The sequence below is a fragment of the Ammospiza caudacuta genome, chromosome 12 (assembly GCF_027887145.1).
Source record: "Ammospiza caudacuta isolate bAmmCau1 chromosome 12, bAmmCau1.pri, whole genome shotgun sequence".
Taxonomy (NCBI): domain Eukaryota; kingdom Metazoa; phylum Chordata; class Aves; order Passeriformes; family Passerellidae; genus Ammospiza; species Ammospiza caudacuta.
In genome coordinates this window covers 3,771,538-3,785,542 of record NC_080604.1, presented here as the reverse complement: position 1 = coordinate 3,785,542, position 14,005 = coordinate 3,771,538, and the positions used below count along the sequence as shown (strand labels likewise).

Below are 14,005 nucleotides of genomic sequence, written 5' to 3'. Positions count from 1 at the left end.
CTCAGAGCTGCAGAGCATTTTAATCAGGGTGCAGAATAGACCTTGCAATTAAAAAAAAAAAAAAAAAAGAAATAAAAAGAGTGGATGGAAGTGTGATAATTCCTGCTGTTGTCTGGAATCAGCTGAATTGTCCTGGAGATGGGAATGCTCATCAGCAAGGACATTTAGAATCTGTAAAAGACATTGAAATGTGGGGCTGTTTGCAAAGTTCACATCCACCAGAACATCTGGAAAAATTAGGATATCAACAGTTCTTACACTGCAATTTTAACAGAATTCTAGGCTACAATGAGGAGTGGAAAACTGTCTGCACCAAGATAGGGAGAATTTTCTCCTTTTGTGTTCTTTCAGCATGGGAAAATAAAAGTTATTAAGGCTGGCACGTGCATGGTGCACTCGAGAGAGCTGAGCAGGACAGGCAGCCCAGAAATCCTGGGCTGCAGCTCCAGGAAAAGATGAGGAATAAAGGAGGAAAAAATGAGGGGGAAAATGAGGAAAAATGAGGGGAAAATGAGGAAAAAATGAGGAAAAAATGAGAAAAAATTAGGAAAAAACAATGAAAAAACAAGGAAAAAATGAGGATTTGGGTACCACTGACACCTTAATCCTGCAGAACTCACCTGACAAGGAACACACAGATTTCCTAATGGGTGAAATAACATTGGCAGATTTGTTCTTGCTGATTTTCACTTGGCACATTCAGCCAGTGTCACCTCCAGTCGTGTGTCACCTACCCTGGGAGGAAATGGGAATTAGGGGAGAATTCCAAGTTTTCTTCACATATCCAGACCAGTTTTCTGCTCTCCAGAAAAATGTCATCTCCAGTTTTGCTGAAGAGGACAAAATTATTAAATTTTGACAAAATTATTAATTATTATTCAAGCCCAAAACCACCTGTGCTGTTCTGTGGAGGTTTGGGCTCTTTGTAGATTTTTAGGTGGGAAATGTAAGAGATTTTTGCCTTTTCTAAACCTGGTGTGGTTCCCTGGGCAAAACTGCCTCCTCCAGAGGAACACAGTGGTTTTCTTCCTGTCCCACTCCGAGGAACTGGCTCCCAACTCCTCCTAGGGAGGAATGAACTAATTAAAGGATGGCTCAGCTAAGCAGAGGGGCTGTCAGGTTGATCAGGATGAGAGCCAAGTTAAGATTTTGTGTAACAGCCTCATCTCTTCATTTGGTGTTGTTCTTTCCCCCTCAGTGGGAATTCTCAGCTGCCAAGCATCAGACAAGCTGTAGAGACAGGATTTTATGAACACATCACTGCAACATGCAGCAATTTTTGCCTCCCCTCTTCTTCCTGATGAGACATCAAATCAAGGTCCATTAAACTTTTAACTTCTTAAATATAAGGACTTCTCCCCTTTTAAAATTAACACTTCTGAGGTTTCAGTGCTAGAAGGAGCAGAGAATTGTTTATATTTCTGATCCCACTGAATATTATCTTTCCTGTTTCATTCTTGGAAAAGCAAAGCTCTAGGAAAGTCAATAAAAGCTCAGAGTGGTGATGAGAGCAGTAAGAGAGAACAAATGGAAGAGAATCCTTCAGAGTGGCCTCCCAGAAGTCTCCCAAATTTTGTTTTAGATTAAATGGGCTGCTGCAGGTGTCTTTCCCACTTGCTTCATTTTGCCCTGAGTTAAATTAAAATTAGCTCCCTAGTGGTGTTTTTGACTTAGAAAAGATTTCAAGAAGAAAACTTTCACTGGAAACCAGCAGAGGAAATGAAGAAACAGTGTTTGTGCACAGTTGTATGGAAAGTTCTGCTCTTGGCCTCAAATTCTTCAGAAGCTCAGCTACTTCTCCTGTGCTGCCATCCAGGACAGAATTCCTCTGCTCGGCTCAGGGAGGGAGTTAAATCCAGCTGTAATCACTGATAAACTCACAAGTCTCTCCTAATTTCTGCTCTGGAGCATTGCTGTACTCACCCACCAAAGGGAATGGTGTTGCCCAGTTCTCACTCTGCCAAGCATGGACCTTCCAAATCACCCTGATTTAACTCCCCCTTCCCCTGTACTTACCATTTATCCTGTTTTCTCCTGGAATTCCTGGGCTTTTCCCTCAGGAGATCCATCTGTCCTGCCAGACTGACTGACTGACAGCCCCCTGGCTGCTCCAGCGTGTTCCTCCTGTATTTCAGCATCCTGGGAAATGCCTTTTCCCACTTTATCCACAGGATCCTTTACCTTTGCCCTTCCTTTAGCCTGCCCAGCTCTGCCTTTCCCAGCCCTTCCCAAATCTCTGCCCAGCACATCCCAATCCTTGGGGTGAGCAGCACCGCTGGGTGTGGGAATTTTTCCTTCAAACAGCACGATCACTTTGCAATTACTGATATTTTATAATTGCTCTGGCTCCTTTAGAAATCCCATTTCCCTTCCTAATTACAGAATTTCTCTTCTTTGTGTGGCCAGTCTCAGTCTTGTACCCAAATTTTATCTATTCACCTTTCCCACTAATATTTACAGTCAGTCCCTGGGTGATAAGAGAAATTCATCCCAAAGAACTGGCCACTGAAATGAAAGTAAATTGATATAAAAATGCAATTTCACAGAGATATGAATTAAGGGACTGTAATTCATAGTCACCCATGTTTTTACTGGCATCTGCAAAAGGAATGTATTTGATTTTATAAATTACAGATGTCTCTTTTTTTTTTTTCTGTGAAATCCTCTTAGTGGGGAAACTCCAATATTTTAAATAGCTGAACTATATGCTGAACGAAAAACTGGCTGGGTTTAAATGAGATTTTAAATCTAGCACAGGCTGTAAATAGACTATTTATAAACAGGGAGCTTTGTGTGTGTTTAAACTTTGTCAAATCTTCTGAGGGGGGGAAATGCCAGCCTGACATTCCTGTAATCACTCACAGGATTTAAAAGCTGTTGGTGTTGCCCAAAATATTCTTAAGATACATTTATATAAAACAAAAATATAAAACAGTTGTCATTAAATCTTGTACCAGGAATGAAAATTGACTGTATTCTGTGAAAGGAAAAGAAAATACACCAAAAATCACCATGAAAGCATCCACCTGGATCTCAGGGGGTGCCAGAGGCGCTCTGCTGCCACATCTTTGGCCAACAATATTTATGCCCCTGTGACAACAAACCCAAGGATTTTAACGAGGTCAAAACCTGTCCAAGTGATAAGAGACTGATAAGGACAAATGGCTCTGGTTTTAATGCCAAATCTGTTTGAATCTGCCTCAATTTGTGACTATGCCTGAAAATTCTTTACTCAAGGAGTGTAACAACCTCTCTGCTGGAGTGGCCACGAAGATCTGACACCTCCAGGCTCCTTATTTTCACTTTTCCCACCAGTTCTGCCACACAGCATGGCAGCACCTCCCAAAGGAAGCTGATGTGTGAACCTGCAGTTGTGGAAGTGCTTGAGAGCAGAAATTGAGTCCTAACCCAGTCCTCCAGATCTTAATCCTGCCTAATCCTTTGGCAGGATTTATTGGAGATAATTTATTTCACAGTCATTCCAAGTAATTGTTTTAATGCAAGTGCATGGTAAACCAAGGGGTTTTTTTCTTTGCTTGTGAAACTTTTAACTGATGTTGGGTAAGAGGGGGGCTCATCTACACCCTATGGTGCATATTTTTTAAAAAAACTCTCATTAAATCAGATTTTTCCAGAGCCAAGACATCACTCCTGCTCTGAAAATCAGATGGTTTGCAGTGAAGAACCAAACATCCAATGCCTTTCACACCCAAACATTCTGTATTCAGTCATCATTAACACTTCACAGCCCTGGCACCAAGCAAATTCCTCTCACAAGAAACAGCTCAGGATACAAGGAATGGATCTTTAACATGTTTATACAATTTTTAAAATAGAAGTAAGTGAGCAGAAATTAATATTAAAGAGACACTCAACCTGCAAGATTACATTTTAATCCTCCAGAAATATCAACTCTTAATGGCTGATCAACTCTTCTCTTAAGTAATGGAATTTTCCACTTAAATCTGTGGTTGTTAAAAAAGATGGTAAACTTTAAAAAACCTTTCAGTGTACTTATTAAACATCTCTGCTGCTGGTGTGGCCCTAGAGTCAAAACCAATAATTCATTTCTAAGGAAACATTTGTTCTGCAGTTCAATTATTGTGCATTGTTTACTCTGGGGTTATTTTCAAGCCTTTTGGCTGTGAGGAAGCTCAGAGACCTCCTAAATCTGAAAATCCCAGCTCAAACATTGCCAACATTTTGGTTGCCAGCACACGATGTCAGTGAATCTTGTAAATGAACAAACAGAAGAACCGTGGAAATTATTTGGGACTACAAGCTAACCCCATTATTGGAACAAAATCTTCCTTTGTCACTCAGAATTTCTATAGCTCTCATCATAGTTTGCAAAGTTCAAAATTTATATTATTTATAAACAATAAATCCTTCCCAACTACTGCAAGGTGCAATATTCTTTTAAATCCAAATATCCCTTTAAACATCCAACTTCTGTGTTTAATTCCTAGAACCTATTGAAAACCTAAAAGAAGGAAGGCAAAAATCTGCTCTTTGTTAATAAAGGAGGTATTCTGTGGAGGGATTGAGAAGAGTTTTGCTGCCTCTAAATCCCTTCCACACAATGTGAGTGTGTTCCTGCTCTTCAGACTGATCCCTGTGCACCCCTCAGATAACAAAATTCTTCCACCCAGACCTGTGGGAAACACCAGAGTCACTGCAGGTGACATGGACATGCCCTGGTGCACATGCAAAAAGAACTGCAATTTCTCAAAAGTGAATGAAATCCTATTATTTTTCTAAGTAGGAATGCCCAGTGCCCTTGTGAATAATTGCTGGGGTTATGTTGTGCTCTTATTTCCCCTGAAACAAACACAGATATCCACAGAAGTGGATACACAGAGAAATAATAAATATTCTGGAGAAATAACAAGTGCTTGGGACCCACTGAAGTGGCAGGATTCAGTATTGGTTTTATTCAGCAGAATGGGTGTGATAAATAACCACAGAGCACTATTAACCTCTCATGTTCAGAATGGAATTGTGCCCATTTTTATCTGCCTCTCTGCCATCCTGCTTTCTCTGTAGAAATTCTTATTCTTTGCAGCCACACTACTTTTTTTAAAATTATCAATAATAACAAAGGGTAATTCATTAAAAACTTTAAAAGTTTTGAAGTTTTTCATGAATCAATAAGGATCCAGATCTCCCTAGCAAAACTCCACAAACTGGCAGGGAGCTGAAGTTTAACTCTGCATTTCCCTGGGATAATTCAGCTCCTGAAAGCGGAGTGGGCCCCAAAATCAGGGAAAGGAGGAAACCTCAGCTGAAATTCCTGCAGATCACTGCACAGCCTGAGAAATCTCATTGTACCTTATCAGCCCTGTTCCCTGGTGTGTGCCCAGGTGTGAAGTGAAGCTTTTTCTGGAAGGTTTTCTCCTCCCATTAGGTGGGAGGCATTGCAAAGTTGCTGCTCTCTTGTTTATTTTCTGATGGAACACATAATGGCTGTAATTCTTGCGTACTTCTGCTGAAAGCACTGCTGTAAATGCACGTCCTGCAAAGATGAGGAGGATTTCCTTCCCAGCACTGATGTCCCGTTGCATTTTGCAGGTGATGGACTGTGCCATGCCCCTGATTGGGGAGCACCAGGCTGAAGACAGGCAGCACATCACTGAGTTAGTCGTAAGCAAAATGAACCAAATGTTGTCCAAAACTCCTATTCCATCTCCTCAGAGACCCACTGCCACTCAGCAGCCTCAGGTAGGAGAAAATTTAATTTAAATTCAATTTTAAAAACAGCATCTTGGTCTATCGTTTTAAGCACAAAATTTTTGGACACCTGTGGAACCTCAAGGATTTGGGAATTACCAACACATTTAATCAGTTTGTTACATTTCAAACAGATTGTCTCTAGATGTAATCAAGAAATTAAAGTGTTATTGTTTTTCTACCTGTGGATTCAGGGAATTACCAGGCTCTGTACGGCTCAATTCAGTCCCATATATAAAATATCATGGAAATACTAAGGAGCACTGTCATAGAAAACCCTTTTACTGAGGATGTCAAAAAATAATACTGAATAATTCTTGCTCTTGTGAGAAATTAATGAGGTTATAATCTTTTTTTTAATGTGCTGCAATTCATGAAAATGCCTTAGAAATCTAGGAAGCTCCTGGAATATGTTCATTATAGTGGAAGATTGACTTAAAATAGGGCATCTTGGTCTATCATTTTAAGCACAAAGTTTTCCTCCAAAAATTCAGACACCTGTGGAACCTCAAGGATTTGGGAATTTACCAACACATTTTATCAGTTTGTTCTATTTCAAAGAGATTGTCTCCAGATGGAATCAAGAAGTGCAAGTATTGCTGTGTTTCTACCCGTGGATTCAGGGAATTACCAGGCTCATTTCAGTCCCATATATAAAATATCATGGAAATACTAAGGACCACTGCCATAGAAAACCCTTTTACTGAGGATGTCAAAAATAATACTGAATAATTCTTGTTCTTGTGAGAAATAATTGAGGTTATAATATTTTTTTAATGTGTTACAATTCATGAAAATACCTCAGAAATCTAGGAAGCTCCTGAAATAAGTTCAGCATAGTAGAAGATTCAGTTACAATAGAGCATCTTGGTCTATCATTTTAGGCACAAAGTTCTATAGTTTTAGGCACAAAGTTTTCCTCCAAGAATTCCAACACCTGTGGAACCTCAAGGATTTGAGAGCTTACCAACACATTTTATCAGTTTGTTATATTTCAGAGATTGTCTCCAGACAGAATCAAGAAGTGCAAGTATTGCTGTATTCCTGCCTGTGAGTTCAGGGAATTACCAGGCTCTGTACTGCTTCCTTTCAGTCCCATATATAAAATATCATGGAAATCTAAGGAGCACTATCATAGAAAATTCTTGCTCTGAAGATGTCAAAAATAATACTGAATAATTCTTGTTCTTGTGAGAAATTAATAAGGTTATATTTTTTTAATGTGCTGCAATTCATTAAAATGCCTCAGAAATCTAGGAAGCTCCTGAAATATGTTCAGCACAGTAGAAGACATGGGCCAAAGGTTGTAAACAGATGCATATTTCATTTATTTTATCTTGCATGGCCTGACAGTTAAAGTGTGTGGATGAAGAATTCTGCCCCTGGCCCAGCTGGCTCCCAGGAACCACCTTTGTGTTTCTGTTTCCATTTCCATGTTTTAAGAACATGGGGTTTATTGGAGTGATCCTTTTAATAACTTTGGGGAATGTGGTGTTTTTGTAAAAGAACAGAAAATCTGGGAGAGGTGTGGGTTTGCTGGGTAAGGAATTGTGTGGAATTAAATAGAAGCCAGTAACAAGTGCTGACCTGGGGGGTTTGTACTTTAAAAGGGCCTATAAATCCCTTCTTTTGCCAGGAATGAGGAGCAGGGGGATGGCTTTAGACTGAAATATATTTAGATTAGACATCAGCTCTTTGGAATGAGGGTGGTGAGGAGCTAGAAGAGTTTGTGGGTGAAATAGAACCAAATCCACCCTGCCCATGACCTGTGAAGGGTTTTGGTGCTGCCCTGCACCTCCTCACTCCACAGGCATCAGCTGAACACCAGAACCAGCCAAACTGAAAGCCAGGAATTACCAAGCCTAAATAACTAAACACCAAGCCTAAATCAAGGATCTATTTTTGCTCCCAGCAGGCTCCACACCAGGTAAACAATTTGAGAACAATTTTGTGGCCTACCTCAGACAGACCAGTTCTTGAGGCAGAGTGACTAATTTGTTCTTCAAATACCTCACCATGCTTTAAGATATAAAAATACCCCATCCCACATGAAAAAATAAGTGGTGTGGCTTCTATTTATGTTGCAGCCACTTGAAACTAAGCACAAAATTGTTGCAGCCACAGAACCACATACAATGGAGAAGTTTCCATCCAACATGACTCAAGTCCATTGTAAAAAGGGCACTGAGAGGGAAAGAAAGGGAAAAAATAAATCACCTTTTGCCAAAATAGTTCCTTTTAGGAGCAACAGATATTAAAATGAAGCAAAGAGGCAAATTTAGAGTTATCCAGTCAATACATGGCAACACAAATCAAAATTTAAAGTAGTAACAGACTTGCCTGTCACATGAATAGATTCATATTTGATATTTCACATTTTGGGGAAAAGTAGTATAAGGTCTTGGGTAGGCTGTCCTGGATTTCAGAGCAGCCAGGGGAGGAGCAGGGCTCAGTGTTACTGCTGTCATCCAAAGGAGCTGGCTGTTTGTTGGATGTAAATAAAATTCCCAATCATTCCCAAAGAAAACCTGCCCACCTGAGTCCAGAATGAAAGCAGGATCCAAGGAGCATTTTTACAAGGTTGCTAAATTCCTCAGTCATTGCTGTCACTCAGCATGTCCATGGAAAGGAGTTTTTGCTCTCAAACCAGAGTTTGGGATGGATGCAGAGACAATATTCTGGCATGGTGGAATTCTTGTTGGTTCTTTTTAGTTTAGGTTATTCCTGAAGGATTCAGCCCTTGCTGATGGCAACAAGATGTTATTCCACATTAAACTTCTTTTCCTTAGCTTATTTTACATTTGGGGATTGCACTTGAGCAAAAAAATGCAGTGAAAACCAGAGATAGTCCTTCAGAATATTTGCAATATCTGTTAGTTTTCCTCTCAGTTTATCAGACTCTTAAAATTGGCCTTGTTCTACCATTTAGGGTAGGAAATGGAGACTTAATTTTCTGCTGAAGATTCCATTTGCAAATACCCATAAATCTTCCCAGCTTTAGGGGAAAATCATGAGACACATTTGAAGGATTTAAAGCAAACAACTCCTCATGCACAGTTAATTTTTAGCTGGGTTTTGCTAAGAATAAAATCAGCCTGTTGAAACAAAACTGCCCCTTTCACTTTTGAACAGTCTTTCCTAATGTAAGAAATTATTTCCCATTCTTGAGAAACAGCCAGTTCATCTGCAGGGCAGAATTGCCCATTTCTACAGGTGACACAAAATGCAAAGCCACTAATTTATCCCAAATCAACCAAAATACTGGAGATATCAAAGAGTAATTGCTGAGTTTTGCTGCTTCTGCTTTTAAATGAGCAGCCTGTGCTCAATAATGCAGCTCCAGGTGTGCCAGGTTCTGAATTTCTTTATTATCTGGGAGTTTTCAGAAGTGTTTTTATTTTAGTCCAGACTGGGTGACTGTACATAAAAACATACCTCAATTTCTGAATGCCCACAGTGGTCAGCCCCACTGCAATTAAGCATCCATCAGGAAACAAATCAATGATTGAGAAAATCAGCCTTTGTTTGGCACTGGGCAGCCAAGTCCTGGTGGGGATGGTTGGCCCTGCAGTGCTCTGGCAAAGCTCTCCTCTCACAGAGCCAGGAGAGCAAATTCCAGTGGGAAACCTCCCAGGGCAGGGCTGGGATTGTTAAACCCATTAAACCTGAGATATCTGAATGGGGAGATTTCTTAAATATGGGTTTTCTATGTTATTTGTTTATTTATCTGCAAACTCTTGCCCAGACTCTGTAGCAAGTCCTGCTGGTGCACAGAGGGCAGAGAAGTTGGGCAGGAGGAGATTTGGACTCTCAGAAATTCCACTGTTTGGGTAAAAAAAATCCATCAAAATGAAGCTGTTTCTGTTATTTAAATCATGATCATTTGTTTCACCCCACACCATGCTGAAAATGGAACTTTATCTAGGAATGGGATTTTAAAAGTTTTCCATAAACAAACCTGCTCTACTTGCAGGCAACAAAATTGTGGATTTCCCATATTTTCTAACCTCTTCAACTACTTTTGACATATTTTTAGAGAAGCCTCTTTCAAATTTTCCATAAAAATCAAGAAAATGGGTTAAACCACCCAGTGACTCTGCTCTGGGTTTGCAGAGGTTGTTCCTTGACCATAATATTTGTGTATAAAACAATAATGATGGTCAAACACCCACTCAGAGCTGCCTGTCAGGCCCTGAGGTGAATTGTGCTGGAGGAAATTCTGCAGAGAAAATGACATTGTCCATGAGAATCACCATAAATGCAAATGTTTGTGGGTGTGTGAGCAGCTGAGGCTGAGGGAAATCCTGTTAGGGAAATGTCCATTCAGTCCTGTTGCATTACCCATGAAGGAATAAGGGATTTATTTCCTCAATGGGAGGAAAGAAGGAAGGAATTGGTGCTCCAGAGGCACAACGTCCGTGGCCTGGTGACATCAGAGAGAGCAGAGCATTGCCAGCCACATCCTGGTTCTGTGTGCTGACAAAGAAAGGAGTGGCACAGGGCTAATAAACCAATTATAATCTGTGTATTCTCCATTTCCATGCTGCAGTTTATCCACTTTTATTGTCCCATGTGCAGAGAGAAAATTGAACCACACGTGGACATAGTGTAAATAACAAATGTGGGAATTCCAGAGAGATAATTAATCCATCAGCAAACTCCCTGCTCCTGGATTTTCATAGGATCAGCCACAGCTCTCTCACTTCCATCTCTTGGATTTAGTGGAATTTTTAAAGGATAATACTTCTGATGAGCAGCAAATTGCTTACAACCTGAAGTTTTGATGATGACCAGAAAATGCAGTTATTGAGTTTGATCTTAGCTAAAGGGATTACATTTAATTGGGAAGGATCTCCTCATGGAGTTATTTGGAAATGGAGAATTCAGCATTAGTCTACTGTCCATAAAAGTCCTTTTAAATCATAATCCTTGGTAAGATAAATTACATTTCTTATTAAAATACTTTTTCTTGCCTTCCTAAAAGTATTGGTAGAGAATCTAAACCACTGGCATCAAAACTCACAAAGAGCAAGGAAGAATATTGCTGAGGCACAGAAATCCCACAATCTGAAATGCAACATGTTCCAAAGGTTATTTCAGTCAAAAGCCATTCTGAAAACTGTCATTTTTGCTGGAGGTGGTGCCCCCTCACTGCAGTATTTTGGTTATTTGCATCCCAGCGACACCTTGTGGCTTCTCTTCTGCAATAAACCACTTGGGGAATAAATAGAATAAATTTATTATTTATTATTACAATGTATTGCATCCTGTTCCATAAGCTGTATCACATTAAAAATTTATTTTTCTATAGATTTTACAAAGCTGAAATGCTCCATACTCGAAAATTTTTCCTCATATTACTCTAATGCATTTCTTTCTTTTCTAATTGTTATTTTAATGTGGAATATATTTTAATTGGCTACATTAATGTGCACATAAATAACTGTGTATATATATATATGTGTGTGTGTGTGTATATACACACACACAATGTTTATCTTTGTGTGCTTATTTTGATCAAAAGGGGGTTTTAAACTCTTAGTTTTTATGTTAGTGAGAATAAAAGAACAGCTGTTACTCTTTTAGATCCTAATATAAACACAGGGAATTAAGAAAATCAGCAGAAAATAAACAAGTAGGAGCCTGAGCTCACCACAATCTTGTAAAAGGCCACATCTGGGGCACAGTAAAATTTGTTTATCACAAGTATAAAATGATGGAGGGGTTTTTTTCCTACACTGATGTTATTTTGTCCACTCTTGAACAAGACCCCAGGTTCTGCATGTGAGGGACAGAGGCCCAAGAGAGGCAGGACCCAGCTGGAACTGCTGCATGAGGGATGTTCATGTGTTTGAAACAGTTCCTACTTCATTAACAAAGTGTGATTTATTTTAAGCATTTGAACTCCACATGCAGGTATTGCAATGTATCAAAAACACAAAGTTCATGCTGGAAAATAAACCCTAAAAACTTTAATATTGATAAGGACACAACATACAAATAACTGAGCAGGAATTGTACTGACAAAGTGATGGTGAAAGTGGAAATAATTGGTTTAAAATCCTTCCTGAGCCCCTGCACCAGCAGATGGAGTGAGAGCCAAGGGAGCTGCTCAGAGCTGGGTTTGAGTCTCGGGTAAATAACCGGGGATAAATCTGTGCAAACTCTGGGATTTCACCTGTGGATGTATCCACAAAAGGAGGGTGATTTAATCAGAACATTGATAATGGGTATCCTGCTCAGCTTGGTTCAACTTGCCAAGAAATAACCAAGGGTGCCCTTCTGAGGGGATCTGATGGCCTTAAGATTATACAAAAATACACTAAAGGTCATATGTGAAAGGTTTAGGGTTATTTGGTCAAAATTTCCACTGAGAAACAGAAATTTCCATCAACAGAAAGGTGTCCAAATTAAATAAAGTTTTCTGGGTGTACCCTGATTTTTTTTTTTATTTTTAATTTCTGAGTACTCTATATTGAATGCCTATCACCAGCAGTGTACCTGGAAAAATAAATGACTTCTTCAGAAAAGTTAACAAAGCTTGGTAAGATAGAAATTTGCTCACAAAGCACTGGTTAGAAGAGGATCCCAAAGGAAAAACCCCTGACAGGGACAGACTTCAGGCCCAGGAGGATTTGGATGACCTCAATTGTCTGTAGGATCCAGTGCTTCAGCCTTAGTGCTGATTTTTCATTCAGAAAGCCACAAAGCACTGGTAAAACTGAAAAACAAAACAATTCTTGTACTTAAAAGATACTTTTCCACATTTCTCTTAAACATAACAACAGGAATATTCTCTTTTTGTCTTCATTCACACAACAAAGTGATGCTTTTCCTAACTTTTTATTGCCTCCTGCCAGATGATCTCCTGATCATCTCCCAACCTGCCAGTGATGTTGGGAATTCTGACACTCCATGGTCCCTTCCCCTCAATAACAAGAAAATATTTGGGATGTAGAATAACCCTGAGCCCACCACAATGGAGGGACCTGTCTGTATTTGGTGGACTTCTGTGAGAAGCAGCTTTTTCATCCCATAAGCATTATTTTGGAAACTGCAGGAATTCTCCTCATTCCATTCTAGAGCAAAGCTCATCCTTTACCAGAAAAGAGCCAGGGCAGCAGTGAGGGCATGGCCACAGGGCAGGGAAAAGCTGCCACAGACACAAACAGGGCAGCCCAGGCTGGACCCCTCTGTTCTGTCATGGTGCTGCATGGATAACATCCTTTGTTGGGTTTTTTATTATTATATTATATTATATTATATTATATTATATTATATTATATTATATTATATTATATTATATTATATTTATTATCTGTTATATTCTATTACATGTTATATATAATATATCATATATCATATATTGTATATTATATTGTATAATATAATATAATATAATATAATATAATATAATATAATAAATATAACATAATATAATATCTATTATTTTTATTATTTTTTTATATTATGTATATCTATTTTACCCTCTGATTTTTTATTTAAGCTGAACCTAACAAAATCCCTTTTTTTTTTTTTGGAGGCTTTTCCTCATTCTCCCTTCCTTTCCCCAACCTGGTGGGGTTTTTCTCTCTACTTTTTTTTTTTTTTTGTTATTATTCCCTGTCTCCACTTGACTTTTCTGTTTGATTTCTCTGACCTTTAAATCACACCCAGTTCAGCAGAGGGGATTGGCTTTTCTCCATGTTTAACTTGCAGGAATTCTGTCCCTCTCCCCAGAATAAATCCCTGCCATGGTTTATTTTCAATAACGATCACGTGTGTCAAAATCTTTAAACAAGGAGAAGCACCAAGAGAAATTATGGAAGAATCCAAAGCCAGAGCAGCTCATTTTCAATTTTTCTTGATTTTTCCATAGAAAAAAAGTAAAAATAAGCAGCCCTCACACACAGCCACACTTCCAGCTCTGGAATGTGGGGATGGACTTGTGAAGCTGCCAGCAGAGCAAACTTGTGTTCAGCTGCTTCAAAATCCCCCTCCAGGGTCTTGCAGCTTCTAGCAGAGACTTTTCAGAGCTCAGAGCAGCCCTAAAGCTCCTGAGGGTGTTTGAGGGCAGCAGCAGCACCATGAGGAGCAAGAAGAGGAGCTGTGGGTGGTTCTTGGGTTTGGTTCTCACCAGAGCCCCAAAATTCACTTTATTTAGGGACAGCTCAGGTGTCTCACCCAGTGCCTCTTTTCAGTGCCCCCTCACACTCCACTGTGACCCTAAAAACACAAAATGGGGGTTCTCAGACTGAGCTTGAAGTTGCTTCAG

The 14,005-nt window shown here is 39.4% G+C and overlaps 1 protein-coding gene across 1 annotated transcript in view; it reads left to right on the top strand.

Moving 5' to 3' along the window:
- The window catches only part of SYN2 (synapsin II), a 189,097-nt gene that overhangs the window by 158,372 nt on the left and 16,720 nt on the right, over positions 1–14,005 (top strand). Inside the window, exon 10 of the mRNA XM_058813189.1 lies at positions 5,572–5,721. Within this exon, the coding sequence (XP_058669172.1) occupies positions 5,572–5,721 (150 nt within the window). The remainder of the gene's footprint in view (positions 1–5,571; positions 5,722–14,005) is intronic.